This window comes from Nicotiana sylvestris, chromosome 3 (genome assembly GCF_000393655.2).
Source record: "Nicotiana sylvestris chromosome 3, ASM39365v2, whole genome shotgun sequence".
NCBI classification, from domain to species: Eukaryota; Viridiplantae; Streptophyta; class Magnoliopsida; order Solanales; family Solanaceae; genus Nicotiana; species Nicotiana sylvestris.
In genome coordinates this window covers 215,389,900-215,412,653 of record NC_091059.1, presented here as the reverse complement: position 1 = coordinate 215,412,653, position 22,754 = coordinate 215,389,900, and the positions used below count along the sequence as shown (strand labels likewise).

Below are 22,754 nucleotides of genomic sequence, written 5' to 3'. Positions count from 1 at the left end.
CTACAAGGATAACCATTTAGGAGGGAAACGCTCATGTTTTAAGGGCAGTGGTTCGCGGTGGAGCATAAGTCTATATAGGTGTTACCAAGCCAAGCTACTGGAGTAGTAGTCTGATGCTTGTTTTGCAACAAGTCAAGCAAGTGTTAGCTTCACCAATTCTATGCTTTTTTCTGTAGATTCTCAAGATGTGCTTTCGTGTAGAGCTTTTGTCGGGGAAACTTTTGAAATAAAAATTACTGTCAGTATAATCACAAATTTGAACTTTTGAACTTCTTATGGAAAAATATAGGCAGTACTATATCAGAGGAACTTGCTCAACTTGGGATTTCCCTAAAAGTGTAAAAGCTTTTGATGGCCTGACAAAACAGAGGGAAAAAGCAACTGAAAGAAAACAAGGGGCATTCCGAGAATTGAACTCGGGACCTCTCGCACCCTAAGCGAGAATCATACCACTAGACCAAATGCCCTGCTTGTGTTAGATTTTTGCATAACAGTAATTTGTCTGAAATATTTGTTTATTTCTCTTGATTTCTAGGAAATAGTGCTTCATTCAAAAATTGTTTGGTTTAATAATTGGAATAACCTGAACTTATATAAAGCTATAAACTGATTGTTGGAATTTATATAGTATATCACAACAAATTTGAGATTGAGGTACAATTTATGTTAGTGATTCTTTTTTCTTTGTTTAATAATATTTTTTCAAATTAAGAATCACATTTACTTCATCTGTTTAATTTTGAAGAATTAACCCAAATAGTCGTCCACCTAATCTTTTAAAGTAAAAATAGCCGATTGATGTATAATATATGTATAATTAATATATAATGTATGTATAACTGTATATAATCAATATATAATCTATGTATACAGGCTAGAAAAAGTAAATGGTTAATCTGGTCGGTTTTTTGTGTAATTGTTTCACAAAATACTTGATATTATTATATTTTACTTCTACATTTTTAATTATTCAAATTCATTAAAACATTCAAGATTTAAATATTAATGTAAACTTGCTTGTATCAAACTAACTTTTCAATCATTACTTTTGATATTTTCTTCCACTATCATTACTACAATATACTAGTCGAATAATATAAAACGAGACGAAAAAGTAATTATTATTCAACAAATTTTCTTTCCAAAATCACCTAATCCTAATCTTGGAATATGCTATAAACTATGAATTCTTACACAAACAAGAGGAGCCGAAACCCTGGCCTTCATATTCTAAAGAGAGGAGAACGATCTATCGCTTACACAAATAATTATCCAGCTACATAAATGATCAATAAATGCTAAACTATGATAATCGAACTACGAATGACATATTATGATAATTTGATTAACAGCTTGTCTGGCTGTTACCTTTTGTAATATATCGTATTGTTACTTTAAATATGATGTTTGTTTTGATTGTTACTTAAATTTATTGTATCATATTGTTAAATTCGTCGTTACATAATGACGAAATGTGTCACTTTATGTAACGATTAATTTGATGTAGTCGCATCGTTGCCTTGCATTTTTCTCTTATCCCACCTTCATTATTATTAAATAAATTTATTTTATCATTAGCCTTTTCTTTTTATATAATAATTTTACCCCGTATCATATTTTTTCTTTAAAATATTACAAGTTTATTCTTTATATTGCTGGTGCGTGATATCATGAAACAACGGCAAACGATATAATTTACTCAAATATTGTATTCATCAAACGATAAATTACAATACAATAAAATACGATACATTATAAAACAATATGTAACAACCATCCAAACAAGCTGGAAAAGAAAACGATTCTACTAAAAGCTCTAGTATATTTTATTTTATCATATATGTAATGGAGAATAAATTTACAAATTACAAATTGGCAGGAAAATAAATTGAACTTCGTAGGCCTGCAGCTGAACTCAGTAGCTTACAGCTACCACTCCTATAATACAAAAAAAAAAAAAAAAAAAAAAAGAAGAAGAAGGGGAGGGGGGGGTATTATAACAAAACCCAGCTGGGAAAAAACTGGCGGGAAGTTAGTTGATTGGAGACAAGTCTGGGAGAAACAGAAAAGGCCCCCGCAACCAACAGTAGTACCCCACTTCCTTGCCGCGGAAAAGTTGCAACAGATTCATATTTCGTTGACTACGTGGCATCAACAAAGTCGAATTCACAATTGAATAACTATAAATTAATCCAAGAATAAAAAAAAGAATAAGAAGAGCTATAGCCTATACGTATATATTACGCACACATATAATACATACGTACTGCTCAGAGGCAAAACAGAAAATCACACGCTAATTTCCGCACAAACCTCTGCGGGATTCTCATTTCCCTTCCAGACGTTTCGATCCGATGACTTTATCAAATTCCCTATAGAAAAAAATCAACGAACGCTTCGCTTTTGTAATCAAATCGAGAATTTAAGCTTCAAAAATCCGTCAGTATTTCATCTGTTCATTGAATGTGGAGCCTAAATTGACATCGACTTCTTCCAGAATTTGGCAACAGTGAGTGCACTTTTACCTGTATTGATCTTCTTTAAGCACAAAATATGAGTTTCGTTTTCATTTTCCTTGAATTGCATGTACTGCTTAGCGGTGTTCTCTGTCGCATGCATAGGTCACACGTGTATAAATTGGTTTGCATTTACCTAAACCCTAGCTCCTTGTTGGTTCTGATTCTGTCTGTCTGTTAAATTTTGAACTAGAAGATAGGAAAATATAGGAACATGTTTTTTATTTTGTTTTCATATTCTTACGTGATATTGATATGTATTCGTGACTATTGTTAGGGAGTTGTGGTTATTTGAGTATTGGATAGAATGTGGATGTTGTCAGACCAGTAGTTCTGGATATCCAAAGAAGTTTTGCTTAGATTTTAAGTGTAATTTTTACATGCTTTGCTGTTTCGTTTAATTATACTTGATTTGTTTGAAAAGATGATACAGCTAGTGGAAAGTAATCTTAAGTCATTTTTTGGTAATTCAGTACAACGATAAGAGAAGCCTGCGTGTCATCAACTGCAAATATTTCTGTCTCTATTTTGTAGGAAAAGTGCCATTACTTAATAGTTCGTGTCGAGGTTCTTCAATTAATCATTTTCCTTATTTTACGCTTTTACTCGTGTTTATTGGCTCTTTCGAAATACTCTGTATGATATTGATATCCTCTCTTGAAGGAAAATTTTGTGAAGTCTTCCTATGGAGGAACCATGGGGACTCTTTTGTCGTCTACCAGATGTTTGGTATTATCATGATCAAAGAGCAAAAGTTCATATAACAGCTTAATGAACAACTTACGGAGGAACAGTCTTGGAGAGAGGAATGTGGAACAGGTGATGTATATTGCTAAACTTATCTATTCTTTTCTGCTTATGAACAGAGCGGATATTGACGAAGGGCAAACTCTCACCACCAATGTAAGAAAGCTAGCTTCTTATTCCGAAATCAAACTAGAAATGTTTGTATCATTTAGTCAATAAAGGAAAAAAGAAATACAAATTCAGGTAATCGAAGTGAGCGAATCCTACTGGTTCACATAATCAGCCAATGAATAGAACCATGACAATAATTACGTCAACACCTATGTTTTTGTTTTTCAGACCTTTACATAATGTTTGTTTATCAAGAAGAAGGATGCACAAAGTGAGAAGGTTGAGTATCTTACATGTGTTAGTTGTCAGTGGTCTTTTTTTCCCTTGCAAATTGATATATTAACCAATGGCTTTAAATACCTGCATTAAACCAATACATCCATTATGACTGTTAACTATAAATTCTTAAACTGGAAGTCAAACTTAAAATAACATAAAGGATGCTTAGTTACTTCTTTTTCTGGGTGCTGCACCACAAATGCCTATTTAATGTACTGCCTGTTGTTAATTGGTGTTTGATTTTTTTTTAAAAACCCTTTCGGGAGAACATGTAAAGTGATTTATATTTTGTAAAAATCTAAAAATGTTATTCTCCTTTAAGAAGGAGAGAATACTAGCATTGCAGTCACAAATTAGAACCTGTTGGTTGAACTTCAGTTCCATATACAAAAGTCTATCATGAGTTGACATGGGAAGATCAATGGACGATTGACATGGTAGTACAGTTGTGCACGGCAAGGACATGTGATAGGGAATGCAAAACATACCCATATTGAAGTCTATTAATTCATATTAAAGGAAAAAAAGGTCTACAGCGTAGTTGAGATCGTTTGTCCATTATAAGTGTCCTTACAGTCTTAGCAGTCATAGCATGAACATTTTTAGTTCTTTCTATTGCCATCTTTTAATGGAAAAATTCCAAAATTTTAATACCTAGATATTATTCAGCATATGTGCTTATGTTATCATCCAAAATTTGGCCACAGTTAACTTGAGCAAATGCAATTGTTAGGCTTTTGTTATCTGGGAAAGAAACTATTACAGATGTAGAAAGAGTAGCCTAAATATGTGGATCACAAAAGTTCTTTGAAATTTAAACTTCAAAAGGTTAAATGTAGAAAGTAGCTTCTGGTGTAGTTGGTTATCACGCTAGTCTCACGCACCAGAGGTCCCAGTTCAAGCCCGAGCTCAGACATTCTTTTACCTCATCCAAAAAAAATGTAGAAAGTAGTTCTGCATACTCTTATTATTCTCTTACTGAATTGCCACAATCTGGTGCCCCTGATGAAAATACCAATTTGAGTGGCATATTTTCTCCGTGTGGAATATCAGATAAAAGGAGCTTATAAATTTGTACTCCACCCATTTTCTCTCTCTTGAATATACTTCTTTCCCTGTTCTTTTTCAGAACTCTATAAACTAAGATTTGGACCTTTAAGTTTCCCTTGTTAAAGAGTTGTAAATTTTATAATTCTCTTAAAAGCCATACAAATCAATATTATTGATTTGAGGAATGAGGGGGTGTATCTGTTGCTGATAAGGTAAAATTTCTATAATGAGCTTGTTTGTTATCTTCAACCTACAAATCCTTGTTTCTGCAACTTGCAGGCCATTACAGCCTTAAAGAGAGGAACATATCTACTGAAGTATGGACGCAGAGGAAAGCCAAAGTTCTGCCCTTTTCGTCTTTCTACTGTATGGGTTTTGCATTATTTTGTGCATTATTTCACAAATTTTTTGTTCTTTTTCTCTAGTTTGCTTCTCCTCATGAGCATACTCTCTGTGAACATCCATTTATCTTTCGAATCTTCATTTAACAACTCTAAATGCCATGTATCAGGCAAATATAGTTTAGAAATAGCTTATTCGTCAAAGTTTCGGCAGCACTCAAAACTGCGCTGTCATAATGTTCAGATTGCTTCGACAAAACATCAATTTCTGAATTACCTGAATTTAACTTGCTGGAAAGGTCTATTGCATTCAAGAATTCACAAAAAGAAAATATCGGGTGAGAATAGCTGATAACTTAATGATCAAAAACTAAGACTTGAGGGATCAGTTGGCTATCTGAAGAATTGTGTTTTTTATCTTAGTAAGGAACAAAATTAGAAACATCTTTTATATACATTTATATTACTTGGAAAGGGAAGAAAAAACACGAAGCAAGTTTGAGAAGCTAAAAAATATTTTGAAACGTGCTTAGAAGGAACAAGTGGAACAAAATAGCACCGGGATTGGAAGGGCAGGTAAGCTAGGAGTAGGGAGAAAGGAGAACCTGTAAGGAGCTGAGAGAAGGATTAAGATACATGCAGAAGAGAAGTGTGGTGGGGAGAGTTGAAGAGGGGTTGAAAGAGAAGGGTGAGAATTTGAAAAGGGGTAGGAGAGTTATGGTAAGAAAAAGGTAGAGCAGTAAGAGGGTAATTAAAAAACTTCCTTAGGATTCCTTTTTCATCTCTTTGTCTGGCCATGAAAGTATTACAAACTGGGATTTCCTTATGTGAATGTGAAAATGACATACCAACAAAAAAGGAAATGCTATGTTCATGCTGGGGGGTGGGGGTGGAGGTAAATATGGTTGACATAAAGTGGTTTCTGACTTGTGGAGAAGCCTAGCAACTGTACAACTAGATAATATCATCAGCTTATCTTAAACTGATGTTTAAATAGATGTGGTTGGATCTTCAGCCTTAAAGCGTAGGTTAGGTAAAGCTCTACACTTTCATTTTGATGTTTCTATTGTTCAAGTTACATGGTTGCTCGGTGTAATTACTTGACCTCTACTGTGATATTCTTTCTTGTGCCTAGAGATGAGTGAGTCGAAGTTAATGAGTTGGAACTTGATAAGAAGGATGTGTATAGCATCCAAGATCAGCTCTATGCTTCTACACACTCATACACACGCTAACACACAAGGGTCCTATTTTTCTGCTTCAAAGAAGGGGTATCCTCTGAAGTATCATCCATCAACTGCTTCTCATGGCTAAATTTCAGGATGAAACAAGACTGATATGGTATGTTGACAAGGAGGAGAAACAGCTTCAATTGAGTCAGGTTTCAAGGATTATTCCCGGTCAACGAACTGTAAGACTTATGCTATCAAGATCATGCACACCAAATTCCATGCTAACCAGTATTGTGCAATTGATTGCATTTTCTATCTCAAATGAATTGTAGGCGATTTTTCTGCGGTTTCCTAGACCTGAGAAGGAATATCAGTCATTTTCACTTCTATATGGCAAAAGTTCCTTGGATTTGGTAAGTAATACTTACAGTCCAAAGAGCATGTCACACTCCCTTCCAAGTTTAAGCACTTGCATAAAATTGAATTCCTTCACTCACAAATTGCTTTTTGAGGAGCAAATTGTCACCAACCAGTTGAGATATAAACTAATTAGTAATTACCCATGTACTAGTAAGTTGAGATCTAGAGAACCCCTAAGTTTTTGGCTTAAGAAAGATTAGTTAGTACTGGGATGAAATGGGCATGACGATTGAGCCATAGTTAATTGATTGCTTAACAGACAGTTTTGGATGCTTTTCACATGTAAAGAAGTATTTTTTTTTTAAAATGTTCTCTTTTGAGGTAAAAAAAAATTGTCTCTATGCATTTTTACTTCATACCTCAGTTGCCTTTTTTGTTTTAGTAAATCTGTGAAATAACCTATGCAAGTAGTATGAGGAAATGGAAGAAAATTGGAAATTGTATTATTATGCATAATTGCAGATAGGAGACATTTCTTATGTTGGTCCACAACTAGCCAGTCTTCATTCTTCAATGAAGTGGCTATATTTGCTATAACTTTGTCTCAGACATAGACAATGAACACCTGTGGCTCAGTCTGCAGTTCATCTGTATTTTCATGATATATGAACTTTGAGTCCTATGCTTGCTTGGAATAATATGTTGTAAATTTTAGTAACTGCTCATTTTATTGGTTGATATACAATATTTAAGAAAGTGCATATCGTTGTACTTGCATATCGTACTTCGCTGATATTATAGAGATGCAGATGCTTGTATCCTTCATATGGAGTGAGAATTGACACTCTTTACATTCCATAGACAAAATGGGTTAATGAACCAGGACAATATGAACCTCTGTCCCGGAAAAAAGTTAATGCTCATTAATGGTTAGATATGGTTTCCACCTATGTTGCTCGGACTAGGGTGCGGGTACCCAATACGGGTGGGGATCTAGAGGTCGGATTCTTCATCAATTTATTTTTAATATTCGGGGGTATAAATCCGACTATGGATGCGGATGCTAGGATAAGGTCAATACATGTATATACGGCATATACAAATATATATTTCGATTAATTAAAGTTATTGAACCAAAACTAATAGACTTTAATTCTTTATAAACACCTAATATTTTATTCGAAAGTTATCTCGTGTAATAGCAAATCGTTAACATACTTTATATATATATATATATATATAACCAAATACCAATCAATCTACACTTCTTGGCCATAAATGTAGTCAAAGCACTCAATCCGGTGTGGATCTCACACCCACACATATACCTATGTCGAATCAACACGGGTGTAACAGAGATTTTGAACGGTCCGAGCAACATAGGTTTCCACAAAGATCATCACTAAAGCATGTGTTATGTATTTCCCAAGTATATGGACTAGTACTCTCAGAGTTAAGAAAATCGGCGGACCCGGAATACCATGATTTTAATCTACTCCATTATTATTAGTACAAAAATGAAGATATCCAGAAGAATTTTATAATTTTAGATGATAGCAACAAAAACTGAATTCTTCGGCAGATCTGCAAAGATAAGGAAGAGGCAGAAGTCTGGTTTGTTGCTCTCAGGGCTTTGATATCTCGGGTTAACTGTCAAAAGTGGACAAGCAATATAGGACATGATGCCACATCTTCTGAAGGTTCAACTGCTGTGACACAACGAAGTTCTCACTCCGCTTTGTCAAGTAGTAGTGGAAGCAGCAGTACACCCTATGAGGTACTTACTGTGCTTTTCTTGTTAAGTTGATTGATTTGTGGTCTTGACTCTTTTCCTGTTATCATGACAGGACCCAAAGAAAAATCAATTGGTTTCAGTTCCATCTCAGAGTCCCCCAAAAAAGAGATTAGAAAGAGCATTCTCTGACTTTTTACTGTATAATGCAGCCGCACAATGTTCTTCCCAAAGAGGTTTTGCCGCTTGTTCCCTCAACTCAAGATCATACGGGAACTTAGATGATGAAAATGGGCAGAGCTCTGCGGATACTATCCGATTTAGTTTCTCTAGTGCCATTAGTTCATCTAGCCAGGGATCTTCTTCCGCAACTATTGATACCCTTTGTGACATTTTAATATGGGGAGAAGGAATTGGTGATGGCCTGCTTAGTGGTGGGATATGCGGATGTGGAAACGTTGAAACTGCAAGAAAGGATGCACGTTTGCCTAAGACCTTGGAATCAGCTGTACTACTTGATGCTCAATATATTGCTTGTGGAAGCACACATGCTGTACTAATCACAAAGCAAGGAGAAATCCTTAGTTGGGGAGAGGGGTCAGGTGGCAGACTAGGGCATGGAGTAGAATCTGATGTTTCTAGCCCAAAACTTATAGACACTCTCTGTGGGTTGAATGTTACATCAGCAGCATGCGGAGATTATCATACTTGTGCCACAACAATCAGTGGAGATCTCTATACATGGGGTGAAGGTACCTTTAACTTTGGCCTCCTTGGGCATGATAGTGGAATCAGCCACTGGACCCCCAAAAAAGTAAAGGGTCCTTTGGTTGGTAAGCATGTCTCATATGTCTCTTGTGGTCCTTGGCATTCGGCTGCTATAACATCAGTTGGCCAACTTTTTACCTTTGGTGATGGAACGTTTGGTGCTCTAGGTCATGGGGATCGTAGTAGCACTAGCATTCCTAGGGAAGTTGAAACTCTACAAGGACGAAGAACAGTAACAGTGTCCTGTGGGCATTGGCACACTGCAGCTGTGGTAGAGTTCTCTTTTGATGATTCTAGCTCTTCTAACTCCCCACCTCGGAAGCTTTTCACCTGGGGAAATGGCGATGATGGACAACTTGGACATGGAGATAATGCTTCTAGGCTCGCTCCATGCAACATTTTACAGTTGGATGACATTAACTTCTGTAGAGTAGCCTGTGGCCATAGTATTACAGTTGCTCTGACAACATCAGGACAAGTATATACAATGGGGAAAGCTGATTATGGGCAACTAGGAATTCCTGGAAGTACTGGGAAGTTCCCTTCTCGTGTTCAAGGAAAAATTACAAATTGTTTCATCGAAGAAATAGCTTGTGGCTCTTTCCATGTTGTGGCCTTGAGTTCAAACTCTCAGCTTTACACGTGGGGAAAGGGAGGAAATGGTCAGCTAGGACATGGGGACAATCATGATAGGAACACTCCTACACTGGTTGAAGCGCTGAAAGCAAAACAAGTAAAGCATGTGGTCTGCGGAAATAATTTTACTGCTGCCATTTGTCTACACAGAGAAGTGTCTGTTGCTGATAATTCCATTTGTGCTGGATGCCAGAGTCCATTTAATCTCAGACGAAAACGTCATAACTGCTACAACTGTGGGCTTGTCTTTTGCAAAGTGTGCACCAGTAAAAGATCCGTAAAAGCTTCTTTGGCTCCAAAAATGAACAAGCCTTATCGAGTGTGTGAAGATTGTTTTACTAAATTGAACAAGGGGTTGGATACTGGATTAACTTGTCTACCACCGAAGGCCACTATTGGAAGCTTACAGAAGAATACTGGAGAGAAGGTGAAAGAGGCCTTGCCTTCCAAACAAAAAGGCCTTCTGTCTAGGCTGTCCTCATTCAATTCATTCAAGCAGTCTGACAATCAACATCCTAAAAAGAACCAGAAGCAAGATTTGAACTCCGGCCAGTTCTCTCCAATCTCCAATAGAAATACTCAGTGTGAAGTATCTCAAACATCAAGCCCATTGATGTCTTTTTCTGATTGCCCCGAAAAATTGTCTGTTTCTTTTGTTGGATCAACAAGTCATTCTCAAGCTGGCTCTCCTGCTTCTTTGGAATCAAGTTCATCTTATTCTGTGTCACTGAGATCCGCTATTGCCGCACAAGCATATCACGAAGTGGACCTTGATGATTCAGAACAAACAAGTGAAAGTCTGAAAAAAGAAATTTCAATATTGAAGGAGCAGGTAAAAATGGTCAAGATTCTTTTTATCAAGCCTCTTTATTGCTGCATTCTGTCATGCCTAAAAGAATCATTGAAGTAGAAAACCAGACGTCTAATATTAGAATATCAGAATTACTTATCACTTATTTTCGTTTCTTCTATATGTGAGAATTACTATCATTAGAGAGCATATGGTATGGCTTTGACACTTGTTATGGAAATTAGTGGAAGCATCACTCACTAGTCAATGAAGGAAAAAAGGACAAAAGAAGTATATAAAGGGGTCAGGCTACATGTGGTTGACAGTAAGTTATTTCCAACTAGGATATCCTGGTTCGGTTTCACAAGGTTGCTGTTACTTGTTGTCTAATTGTGTGTTCATTCAAAAGTTTTGATTGTAATTTACTATAGATTTCCTTTTCTGAGGTACTGTTTCAACTTATATATCAACTTTCCCTAGAAAACTAACTTGTCGTGGATATAGTTTCCCTATAGATAATATCTCTTTGTGGATATGGTAGCGGCTTCTGAATACTATGCTGCTGGACAATTCAATTTCAGAATTCTACTTGGTTTCATTTCATGAAGATGTTACTTTGTCATTCTCCTTCATCAGACATATTGTATTGTTAGTATAACTATAAGACCAGCGGCGGAGCCAGAATTTTTACTAAGGGGTGTCAAAATGTAAGAAGTAGACACACGAAGAAGTCAAGGGGAGTCAACATATAATAATATATGCATATAAAAAAATTACTGAGCTACATAGTGTAAGTTTCGGGATGAAGGGGTGTCAGTTGACACCCCTTGAAATAAGGTGGCTCTGCCACTGCATAAGACTAGATATTTTTAGAACATTTATCCTGCATCAACTTTTCCAATGACCAACTGATTAGAAACAGAAGCCAGCTTAAATTAATTACATTGTATTCAGTGTTACTTCTCCTTTCAAACAAAGAAATATGTAGTATAAGTTGATCTGTACGTGCTCTATTGAACCTGAGACGTAACCCATGCAGGTAGAGATTCTCACCCAGAGATCTCTTTTCTTAGAGGCTGAGCTTGAGAAAAAATCAAGGCAACTTCAAGAGAAAACTGAACAAGCTAGAACTGAAATGGAGAAAAACAATGCTGCAAAGGAAGTCATCAAAACTCTAATGATGCAGGTACATATTTGTTGTCCTATATATTTCATTACATCCTTAGTCATGTTCTGCAGTCAATTGAAAATGTTTATATTATCCATTAAAGTGTACTAATTATCAATCAGATCTGAAAACCCGAAATTTCCTGTTGAAATTCTCTGTTTACAAAGAAATCAGCATTCAGTTTTTAGTTGTTTATCAATACATCCAGCAGCATCTTTTATTTGTCCAAAGTCTGAACACAAAAGCCTTGTGAGAAAACAACTCCAATTAAGTACCTGATAAATAGTTTTAGCATTTAACTTTAGCAGAGAGAAAGAAGAAAGGAGAAACAAAAAGATCTACGTAAGAGGTATGTGGAATTGATAGTAATGAAATGCAAAAGCGAATAAGTGCCCAAACGAAACAATAATCGCAGCTATTAGAACTGATAAACAAAGCTACAATATTATATTCCAGTTCAGTTACTCTGGCGAAGCTATATTTTTCCTATTTTCTAATGGTATGTTCTTAGAGTGGAAATCTAGTTGTTGCAGCTTAGCACCATAATGATTTTTATCTCAAGAAACTTCGACAATATAGGTTGTGGTTACAATTGCAGATGATGGAGATATGTAAGTGGAAACTAAGGCATACATGCATGATCCTTTACTGATGCATTACATGCCTGAGTGCTTGTTGATTTCGGAAAACACCCTCTTAAGCCCTGCATCTGGAATTATTCTCTCCAAAATTCATGAGCAAATTGTGGATAGCTCCAGCTTTTATTCATTCCACAGAGGACTTGGTTAACACTTGGGACAGCTTTCATCCCCCTTATAGGTCTCTATCGTTATTTTTGGTCATTACTATTCATTGAAGCATTCTTATCGTTGTCTTTTTTTTTCCTGGATCCTCTGCTAGGTAAAGGGCACCACTGCAAAAGCACCTAACGATGCTTCTGCAGAACATCTGATCTCACTGATGACACCTACAGTGCCTTGAACCTTGTTTATGGAAGGAGTAAACCAACTAGCTAGGATTTCATCACACTCCTATTCTTTTTGCAGTTATCTGCAGACAACTGAAGATTTATGGTAGGTTTCGAGATTGATTCTCTACTGATTTAACTTTTGTATCAGTGAGTGGTCAATTATGCTTTAAAAAAAAGTGGTTGGTTATAATCTGGATGGAGTTTTCTTGGGGTATGGATGTTATATGCATCTCTGTGTATGTGCAGCTGTAAATGTCATCACTGTCTCGGAAAGCGTATCAGCCGTGAAAATCTGAAAACATGAGATGCACGCCACTGATTCAGGGGAAGGAGTCTTATTACCCGTACAACTAAATGTGATCCTAAAGAAGCTATCCCTCTATCAGAAAGTGTACATTCAATTTTGCATATAGAGTGGAACTCATATCCTTAGTACACATTAGGATGAACGGAAGGCTGCTGTTTGTATGAATAGGTGAAAGGAAAATGAAAATCGCGATAATGATCAACAGTTTGTGATATGAACTTCATCGTTTGAACTCATTCAGCTGTTGAAGTAACCCTTTTTTTCCACTTCTCGCGTCTTCATGCCGCTCTCCTTCTCCCAATTTTGTAAAAAGGTAAGAGCATTTTATTATATATAAAAAAAATCAACACTACGAGTATTTGATCAAATGTATGAAAGCAACTTATTCCAGTAGAATTCACAGTTCTAGAATTGTTTACCCGTGTACTTTATTTAACCATCAGCATCTTTGAGTCTAACTACAACAACAACAGCGATCTAGGTAGGGTAGTGTATATGCAGCCTTACCCCTACCTATAAAGGCAGAGAGGTTGTTTCCGAGCATCTCTAAGTCTAATTCCCAAGTTAAAATGGTGGCATTACTTTTCACATGTCGCTAATCAGAAAGTGCATTGTTGTGAAAAAAAGTGAAGGTGGTACTGGTATGTGGTGGCTTCGAATGGTTTACAGAAATTGAAGAATGATATAAGAGAAGTTCGAACTGTTTTTTATGTATGAAAAGTTTTTAGCCAAGTTAATCCGTTGGCGTTCTCACTGATACAATTAGATGGCTACTCGATATACCAATTAGGGATGCAAATATCACTTATATCGTTATGCCAAAAGGAAAAACGACCTTATAATCCACTCACTTGACAATCCAAGGATACAAAACATCTGGGCCAACAGTTTTGGATTCTGAGAGCAACCTGCATTCATTCTTTCAAGTACTTAGGTGTACATGAATCTACTAGGACTACATGTATACTGCATTCTTAATTTTGTTATATGCAGAAGAAGTGAATTGGATTCACATTCGTCTTTTTCTATTTTGTTAGATGCAAAGTTTACCATACTCTTCCAGATATTCATTGTTTTATTGACTGCATTCTCTGTCAAATCTTTTTAACCTCATCAGTAGTTATACTCGCTTTCCATAGGCATACACTCATTTGCTTCTTTTAAATCATTACCTTCACCTTTCAAACTTGTTCCCTAACTGGCATAGCCATGGACGACGCTGTATTTGTGCGGGCTCATGAAGAATGCTGCAACTTGTATTTGTGCGGGCTCACGATGTATTACCCGACATGGACACACGAAGCCTAGCTTTTTTATTGGAGCATAATGTAAGGTGAAGTCTTCTTCAATTAATGTTGTCATTGTGCTAATATGTCCACTTTTATCTTTGGAATATTTTTTATCCTATGGGACTGTCAGAATTTCATGTGGAATCACATGATAACAAGCATCAGCGTAATGACAATGAGTGCATCTTGTTTTCTGCTTTATGTCCATTTCCAAGTTCTTTACATTGGGAAGTTCTTTTCTTGCTGAGGAACATCACAGTTCAACTAGCACAACTTATAGTTTTGGCTAACGGTCAGAAGATTGGTGTAATCTATCTCTACTGCAACACAAGTAATTTAACTGCTGCCTCAATATGGATAAATGCTTTCTCTAGATGTATAAGTGACAATGTATGAATTTACCACTATCTATTGTTATGGATGTATATTCTAGTTCTAGGAAAGGGCACTGAGGTAATCTTTGTCTAGTGTATTTATGTATTTCTTTAGAGAGGTCTATAAAGATGCAAAAATGGTAAGATTATCTTTATTTTTAGATCGTTATAATATCTCTAATAACTTACACAATATAAAAAAAAAATGAAAGAAAAAAAAAATATGTCACCGTAAAGGTCATTGCAATTCAGTATTAAAGCTCTTAGCTTGTCCAGAAAAACAAAGATTCAATTTTCATCAATTTTTTTCAACTGCTAGACTTCCCCTTTAAAGTTCGATCGAGCTTTTATTTCCCTTCATCTCCATAGACTTCTCCCAAAAAGGGAAAAGTTAAGAAAACCCCCCGTTCTTGAAATTTGAAAACTAACGAAAGAAAGGGAAGAGAAAACTGGAAGGGGAAAAAACAAGAGGGAAGATAGAAGAGAAAATAGAAGAAAACTTCGATTTGCCCCGTTCGCCAACTTGTTTTTCTGTTCCTTTTTAAATTAAATCAAACAAGGGAAAAAATCTTGTACCTTCCTTTTTTTTTTTCCTATTCTTCCACTCCCCTTTCCAGTTCACTGACTGTTTATTTAATTATTTATTTTGTGGAAGATATGTACTTTGCATGGTACTCTTTCAATTAAAGATGACTAATTATGGTCACTAGACCATCCAAATACAAATTTCTCTTCACTTGAGATATCTCCATCAACTAAACACTAGAGACAGATTGTTCATATGGCACCAAAAAAAAACATTGGATGTATAAAGCAGAAGTCTGGCAACTTTTCACCAAACGATGGCAACCCACTACATTTAAGAAACTACTGCAAGCAATTCTTACTTATCTTCCACTTCAGCCCTCACTACCATCCACAGATTCACTTGGAAATTCTTGAGCTTCTGCCAATGCTGATTCTCTTGCATCAGCAGCATATAATATCTTTTTCACTGCCACAGCCATCTGTGAAATGTATAAGCCCGACGACACTGATTAGATGACTCGTAATTCATGTTAATGACAGACACTTTGCTTTTAACGGAGATACAGAAGGAGCAGTATGGTCAGCATTATGCTAAACATAATTGCCAATCAATCCACAACCACTTACTTAGAAATCTGTAAAGTATCATACATGATGCCAAAGTAGTGAAAATGTCTAAATAATGGGCAAAAGGAGAAGACATAGGATCAAATAATTTCTCTACAACTCTTTCGATAGCCAGCAGAATCCTGAAGAAAGAAAAGTAAAATGAACTACTCCCGATAAATACTCTCCTGACCATGTTATACACGTGACAACTACAAAACTTTAACAAAGCAAAATCCAACACAAGCAACTGAACAATAGTATTTATAAAGTTATTTAGGGGTTCAGAACTATCAGTGGTTATGTTACTAGAAGGGAGGCACAATGTTCTTTTAGCCCAATAAGCACAGAATTATAATTACATATATGCTGATCCTTCCCAGCCATGTTTGTTTGTGGCAAATCAGTTAGACATGCACAAGTATAGATGGATCAAAAAGAAAGGTAGCTAGGCAGATACATCATAAGCATTCTCTTTTGGTAGAGATGTGGGAGAGAAGAGCTTACCGGGACATTATCTAATTCTGGAGTCTGACAGAGTATCTCAATATCTCGTAACTTTGCAAAATAAAAATCTCTTTCTTTTTCCAAGTGGTCAACAGAGAGCTTGAGATCAGTAACCTGGATGGTTAAAATATGAGTAACAAGCAGTCGAAGTACTACCAGGCAACCAAAACAGTGAGTTAACAGCACGAAAAGTAGAAATTGAGAGTTATATGATAATATCACAGGAGTGGATACTTATTACCGAAAGAGAAAAACAACAGTAGTAACAACTATACCACAATCCTGGTCTTTGGGATCAGTTGTGAATCCGCAATATCCACTCGACTCCATTTAGGGCTGTTTCTTCCACTACTCAATAATTATCTTTTAGGATAAATTAGGGATTCTCTTAATGGGAATTCTTTTAATCTTGACCTATTCTTACACCGTCATATAATCTCCAACCAAACATAAAAGACTCTTGACAAACAATGAACCTAATGTCAAAAAGAAAGAAAGAAACAAAAAGTAAAACCAACAGCAGGAGACACGATCTCCTTATACTCAACCAAACCATATCCTTAGCTTCGGATGTAGTTCACAAAAGTTCTGCAAGATCCTTTTAGAATAGGAGTACCTTTGACCATGCAGAAGCAAGTACTGTGAATGAATTTACGCTGGCTTCAATCAAGCTTAATAATGCTTGAACGTTGGAACAGGCAATTATTCATTCACTCAATCAATCTGCCAAACCATAAGCAATAAGTTTTACACCATCCAACTTCACATAAGTATAAGACTGTTACCTCCTTTGACAAAGCTTGAATCTCTGCTGAAGAATTAACCACACCCATTACTGGACTTGATCTTCCTTGTTTTATTCCTAAAAAAACACATAGTTTAAGAAAAACATCGCTACAGAAAATACAATAAGGAAAATATCATTGTCGCTAACCTGTAATCCTAGTAATGCCTTCCCCTAATCCAGGGTTATGACAGTTGTTTGTTTGCAGTGACTTTGCATATCTCTGAGAGCCCTTCACATTTCGTTCCTTCCCAACCTTGCTTCTGCGATCCAGAGCATTATAATTCCTGCAAACGTACAAAAAAGGAGAGATAATTAAAGGGGATATTGGCATCTAAGTTCTAGAGCAACAAAACACTTGATTATTTAAGAAGAATCACATACTCATTCATAATGCCACCATTTACAGACTCACAGTAACGTTTCAGCCATTGCAGAAACTCCAAGTTATCCAAAGGACGGCCCTTAACAAGCCTGTTAACTTCAATATGCTGCAAGCAAATTGGAAACCAACTAGAAATATGGCCAAAAAGAAAACCATCTAGTTCCACTCAGATCTTGTGACGACCCAAAGGGTCATCACCTGTTTTCTTACCCATTATGTGCTTCCGAGGCCTTGAAAACTTCATTTATAGTCGATTCGATTTGCGTGCGCAGTCCGGGCACGTAGCCAGAAAGCTTAAATATGAAATTTTGTGAAAAATGCTATGTTTTGATGTTAAAATGAATAAATTTGACTTAGGTCAACATTTTGGGTAAACGGACCCGGACCCGTGATTTGACAGTCCCGGGGTCCGTAGGAAAATATGGGACTCGGGCGTATGCCTGGAATCCGAGGTCCCTAGCCCGAGAAGTGAATTTTTTTAAGGAAATTGTTTTTTTTGAAAATGTCTAAAGAAATTGAAATGAAATTTGATTAGAACAAGTTGGTATCGGGCCCGTATTTTGGTTCCGGTGCCCGATACAGGTCTTGTATATGACTTGAGTCATTCCTGTGAAATTTGGTTAAAAACGGACGTCGTTTGACGCGATCCGGACCTTAATTGAGAAATGTGATATTTAAAAGAGTTTTGAGAAATCTCATTGATCTCGAGGTTTAATTCGATGCTCGTGATGTTATTTTGGTAATTTGATGACACGAATATGCCCGTAGGATGTTTTTGAGGTTGTGTGTATACTTGGGTTGGAGTTTCGAGGGCTCGGGTGAGTTCGAGTAGGTTCCGGGATGCCTTAGGCTTAGAAAGTCAGATGTTGCATGTTCAGGAAGTTGCAGGCCTCTGAACCCTTTAGTGCGGTCCACGAGAAATCGCGTGCGACCGCGGAGGGGCCAGTGCGGTCGCGGTCGCCTTTGTGCGGGGCGCGGTGGAGGCTGTGCGGCCGCAGTCGCCTTTGTGCGGTCTGCACAGGGTGCTGAACTGCAGGTCTTCAGGGAGGCCTGTGCGGCCGCAGTCCGTTTAATGCGGTCCGCGGTGGAGCTCTGCAGCCGCAGTCCTTTTAATGCGGTCCGCAGTGAGGGTCTGAGAGGGGTACAAATAGACGGAATTTTCAGTTATTTTTCACTTTTCAAAACCCCAAAAACATAAGAGGCGATTTTTCAAACAACATTTCTTCTCCAAATCAATTGTAAGTCATTTTTAACTAGTTTTCTTCAATCATTAACATCTTTTAACATGATTTCAACTTAAAATCAAAGATTTTCACGGGGGAAATTGGGTGTTTTGGGTAGAACCTAGGTTTTCCAAAAATTGGGGATTTGGACCTCAATTTGAGGTCCGATTTCAAAACAAATTATACATTTGGATTCGTGGGGGAATGGGTAATTGGGTTTTGGTCCGAATCTCGGGTTTCGACCACGTGGGCCCGGGGTAATTTTGACTTTTTGGGTAAAACTTTGGAAAACTCATTTTCATGCATTGGGGTTGATTCATTTAGCACTTATTGATGTAATTAAGTAACTTGTGACTAGATTCGAGTGGATTGGTGGTGGGATCAAGGGGTAAAGCTATAATTGAGGCTTGAGTGGTGTTCAAAGCTTCGAGGTAAGTGTTTGGTCTAACCTTAGCTTGAGGGATTAGGAGTTGAGTCTTATTTGCTACGTGCTAATTGTCGAGTATGACGTATACGCATGGTGACGAATATCTATACGTTGGTGTCTAGCATGACCGTGAGTCTTTATATTGCGGATATTCTGATCTTGTTGTATCTTTCATGCCTTAATGATGATTTCTATATGTTGTAAAAATCATGTGAAAGAAATGGTGATCTTTGAACTTCGAGGAGCATTGGCTCGAGTTATAATACGAATTGTGAAAGTATATGAGACAATTGAACCCCTTTGGAGCATTGACTCAAGTGGTAAAGTGAATTATAAAGTAAGAAGTGAAAGAAAGAGAAAGAGTTATTGAATTGTCCCCTTACCGGGATGTTTGTTGCTTTGTTGATTATCTCTCTTGCCGGAATGCTGAGATTATTGATATTGTTCCCTTGCCGGGATTTCTACCATTATTTGTCTACTCCCTTGCCCCTTTGTTTGTGATTGTTGTTTGGGTGAGGAAGAGTGTTAAAGTACGAAGGGTGATGCCGTGCATTGTTTGCTATTGTGAGGAAAGAGTGAAAAGCACGAAGGGTGATGTCGTGTCGTACGATGTACCATCCTGTACCGATATTCGTTGACTATATGGTGAGGAAAGAGAGTAAAAGTACGAAGGGTGATGTCGTGCACATTATTATGATACGATTGATTTGGTGAGAACGAGAGTAAAAGCACGAAGGGTGATGTCGTGCACATTTTTATTATTGATATTGTTTGTGTGAGGACGAGAGTAAAAGCACGAAGGGTGATGCCGTGCAAATTGTTGATTTCTGATTATTGTTGACATTCTGGCTTTGTTGCTTCCCCCCTTTTATTGAAGTTTTCTATTTGGAACTGTTAGCTCCCCCAACATGTTTTCCCTTCCCACACTTACTGGTTATTTCCTATATTTCTTTTTTGTTGTACATGTATATATATTTGAACTGCACAGGTTATTTGGTAGTCTGGTCCTAGCCTTGTCACTACTTCGCCGAGGTTAGGCCAGACACTTACCAGCACATGGGGTCGGTTGTGCTGATACTACACTCTGTGCTCTTTTGCACAGATCCAGGTATTGGACAGCAGCAGTAGCGCAGGAGCCAGCCTTCAGCACACCGAGATACCGAGGTAGCCTTGCAGGCGTCCGCAGGCTCGGCGTCTCCTCTATCTTATATTCCATTCTGTTATCTCATGTATTCGAGACAAACAGTGTTATATTTCTTTCAAACGGTTGTATTTAGTACTCTTAGTAGTTCGTAAGTGATGTGACACCAGTTCTTGGGTAGAGGCATATGTTGATTTCCGCATTATTGTTCAGCTTATTTAATTTAAATTTTCCGCTTTAATTCCATATTTCCGTTGTTATATTAATATTTAACGCTTGATGTTATGCTCAATAAAAAGGATTAAAAATAAAGGAGTTAGGGATTTAGGATTTGTGGCTTGCCTAGCTTCTACGAGTAGGCGCCATCACGGCTCCCGAGGGTGGGAATTCCGGGTCGTGACAGATCTCAATAGCAGGTTATTTTGTTTTTAGAAGGTTTACTCTTGACTGCTGAATACTTCATTAAAAAGGAAGCTGTGCAGGTAATATAGAAGAGACAATGTAAAAGGAATCTTGTCCTCAAAAGTTTCTTTATTAACGTGGGATTACTTTAGAAGTTTCTTTATTGTTGTTATTTTATTTGTAATTCAGAGATAAGAAAAGCACCAGTATGATCCAAATAGCTAAATGCAGAAAGGTGAAAACTAGGTGAGACAATGATGTTGAAAGATTAAACTGCACTACGACAATGATAAAATTCAAAAGAACAATCCCCCTTTGCTCTGAGAGGTTTGTACATGGAATGAAGGGATCAAAACTGTTTCACTCAAGAAGTTCACATAAAAGTTGAAATGTGATTTGTTTACCTTGTCAATTTTGAGCTTGTTGAAAACATCTTGCAGCACTTTGTAGTTCTGGATCATGTCATATTCAGTCTTTGCATCAAAGTTGACCTGTAACGAAATATGCTCCATCAGAGATGCCATAACAAATCAAACATGTTCATAATAGGACCACTAGAACATCACATGGCAGTAATCACCTTATGCATTGGAACAGCTCCAGGATAGGTCATGTCCATCATTTGACACTGCACAGCCCCAGATGCAGCCTAGCATAATAATTTTGTGATTCAAATATGTAATTAAAGCATTAGAGGAGAAACAGAATCATCAACATTCTTAAAGGTAATTATCAATTGGGGTAACTATACTGTATCCCCTGTAATGCTTACAAGTTAAGTAACTGGATAAACGAACATTGCTAAAATGTCGGCTAATCTTTTCCACTCATTAAGAAAAATGCAAGCTAGAACTTTTAAAGCAACTGTAATACTAGCTCAACCCCACTTCACAAATAAATCATATAGACATTTGCTATTTGAAAAGAGAATGTGAACACCAATTAACAATTTAATCTATTTTAAGGAACCATATCTTCTTATAATGCCCAAAGTATTTTAGTGAACAACAATTGACTAGACATCTTTGGTCATACATTCCACAATGTCCAGAGTTTCTCAGTGGAATCTCCTTGTCCATTTCATTTTGATTGGACACTTTTCTCATATGACCATATTGAAATCTAATTTCCCCAAAATGCATCCCAAAGAAGAAAAAAAACAACAACTATGCCTCAATTTAACCAGTTGAGTTCGCTCTATGAATATCAAATATCCAATTCGCTCCATTTGGACCGTATCACCCAACTCTCATGCACAATTGAGGGATAATTTCAAAACAGAAGGAAAGTTTGAGGAAAGGCACAATTTGGCAAGAGGTGAACGTGATTATTGTTTCATTACCCAGAATCCGACAGAAAATCTATTTGGAAAACCAAATAATATTAAAACCTATAACAGATTAACAAAAAATCTGGAAAATCACCCAAAACACATTTGAGAATGCAAAACAAGAAAGAAAATGAGCAAGGGCAGGTACCGTACGTACCTCTTCAATGCGAGTGAGATTAAGGTGCAACCTGGCATTGATCCAAGACAACAATTCATTCCTCCCTACAAAATACGCACTATCCATTATCCCTATATTCGCCATTCTCCCTTCCTTCAATCCAACAATTCCTCTAATAAGACTTTTATATATAGAAAAGAAACAAAGCAAGTCACATACATATATGGAATGAGAAGAAAGAGAGAGAGTGCGTAAAGCAAGGAATTTTGTATTTCAAATTACCCTTTTAATATAGCCGTTCCGTTTTATTCATTTGGAATTTGTTAGCCTAACCCATATAGTAAGTGACTAATTAATTACTCCATTAATTAAATTACAAGCAAGCGAGGGAATTCAATTCTTTCCTCGAGGAAATAATATTTTATGTTTATCTGGTTTTTAATTATCATTAATGGATTATTATTATTATTATTATTATTATTATTATTTAAAAGAAAATGAAGGGATGGTTAGGGATTGGGGAAAAGAATCGTTTGCTTTTTTGTTGATTAAAATAGAAAGAAGAGCGGACTGCAAGAGGGGAAGCTTTTTCGTCACTTTCGTGTTTGGTTTCTGCCATTGCCAATTGGCCATTTACTTAAGTTGGGTGGGTCCCAATTGACTTTGCCAAAAATTGAGGTGTTTGACCAAGCT

General features: G+C 36.8%; 2 protein-coding genes and 1 non-coding gene across 4 annotated transcripts; 1 reads left to right on the top strand and 2 right to left on the bottom strand.

The window, feature by feature from the left end:
• Nucleotides 1–395: 395 nt before the first annotated feature.
• Nucleotides 396–467, bottom strand: TRNAP-AGG (transfer RNA proline (anticodon AGG)). The gene has a single exon. It is a non-coding gene; the product is annotated as a tRNA-Pro (tRNA).
• Nucleotides 468–2,275: 1,808 nt separating this feature from the next.
• LOC104221230 (PH, RCC1 and FYVE domains-containing protein 1-like) lies at nt 2,276–13,358 on the top strand. Of its 2 annotated transcripts, none has more exons than XM_070171475.1 (10): nt 2,276–2,509; nt 3,180–3,335; nt 4,983–5,069; nt 6,366–6,455; nt 6,549–6,629; nt 8,159–8,353; nt 8,424–10,544; nt 11,542–11,688; nt 12,571–12,743; nt 12,887–13,358. In XM_070171475.1, exons 2-9 carry the CDS (start codon nt 3,288–3,290, stop codon nt 12,649–12,651), a joined length of 2,850 nt encoding a protein of 949 aa, XP_070027576.1. In that variant the 5' UTR covers nt 2,276–2,509; nt 3,180–3,287; the 3' UTR covers nt 12,652–12,743; nt 12,887–13,358. The 2 variants fall into 2 exon arrangements, with proteins under 2 accessions (XP_070027576.1, XP_070027577.1); XM_070171476.1 differs by lacking the exon at nt 12,887–13,358 and adding an exon at nt 12,269–12,489 and having other exon boundaries at nt 12,571–12,653.
• Nucleotides 13,359–15,270: 1,912 nt separating this feature from the next.
• Nucleotides 15,271–22,336, bottom strand: LOC104221229 (microtubule-associated protein RP/EB family member 1B-like). The gene is made up of 8 exons (XM_009772240.2): nt 22,101–22,336; nt 21,194–21,262; nt 21,018–21,104; nt 17,420–17,526; nt 17,186–17,322; nt 17,037–17,113; nt 16,252–16,365; nt 15,271–15,617 (listed from the first exon to the last, which is right to left on the bottom strand). Exons 1-8 carry the CDS (start codon nt 22,203–22,205, stop codon nt 15,510–15,512), a joined length of 804 nt encoding a protein of 267 aa, XP_009770542.1. The 5' UTR covers nt 22,206–22,336; the 3' UTR covers nt 15,271–15,509.
• Between the last annotated feature and the right edge of the window lie 418 nt (nt 22,337–22,754).

Coding starts and splice junctions, on each gene's coding strand:
- LOC104221230 (XM_070171475.1), top strand. CDS start 3,288: ATGAACAACTTACGGAGGAACAGTCTTGGAGAGAGGAATGTGGAACAG. Junction 3,336..4,982: donor GAGAGAGGAATGTGGAACAG/GTGATGTATATT, acceptor TGCAACTTGCAG/GCCATTACAGCCTTAAAGAG. Junction 11,689..12,570: donor TCAAAACTCTAATGATGCAG/GTACATATTTGT, acceptor ATCCTCTGCTAG/GTAAAGGGCACCACTGCAAA.
- LOC104221229 (XM_009772240.2), bottom strand. CDS start 22,205: ATGGCGAATATAGGGATAATGGATAGTGCGTATTTTGTAGGGAGGAAT. Junction 17,114..17,185: donor AGGCATTACTAGGATTACAG/GTTAGCGACAAT, acceptor GTGTTTTTTTAG/GAATAAAACAAGGAAGATCA. Junction 15,618..16,251: donor CAGAATTAGATAATGTCCCG/GTAAGCTCTTCT, acceptor TACATTTCACAG/ATGGCTGTGGCAGTGAAAAA.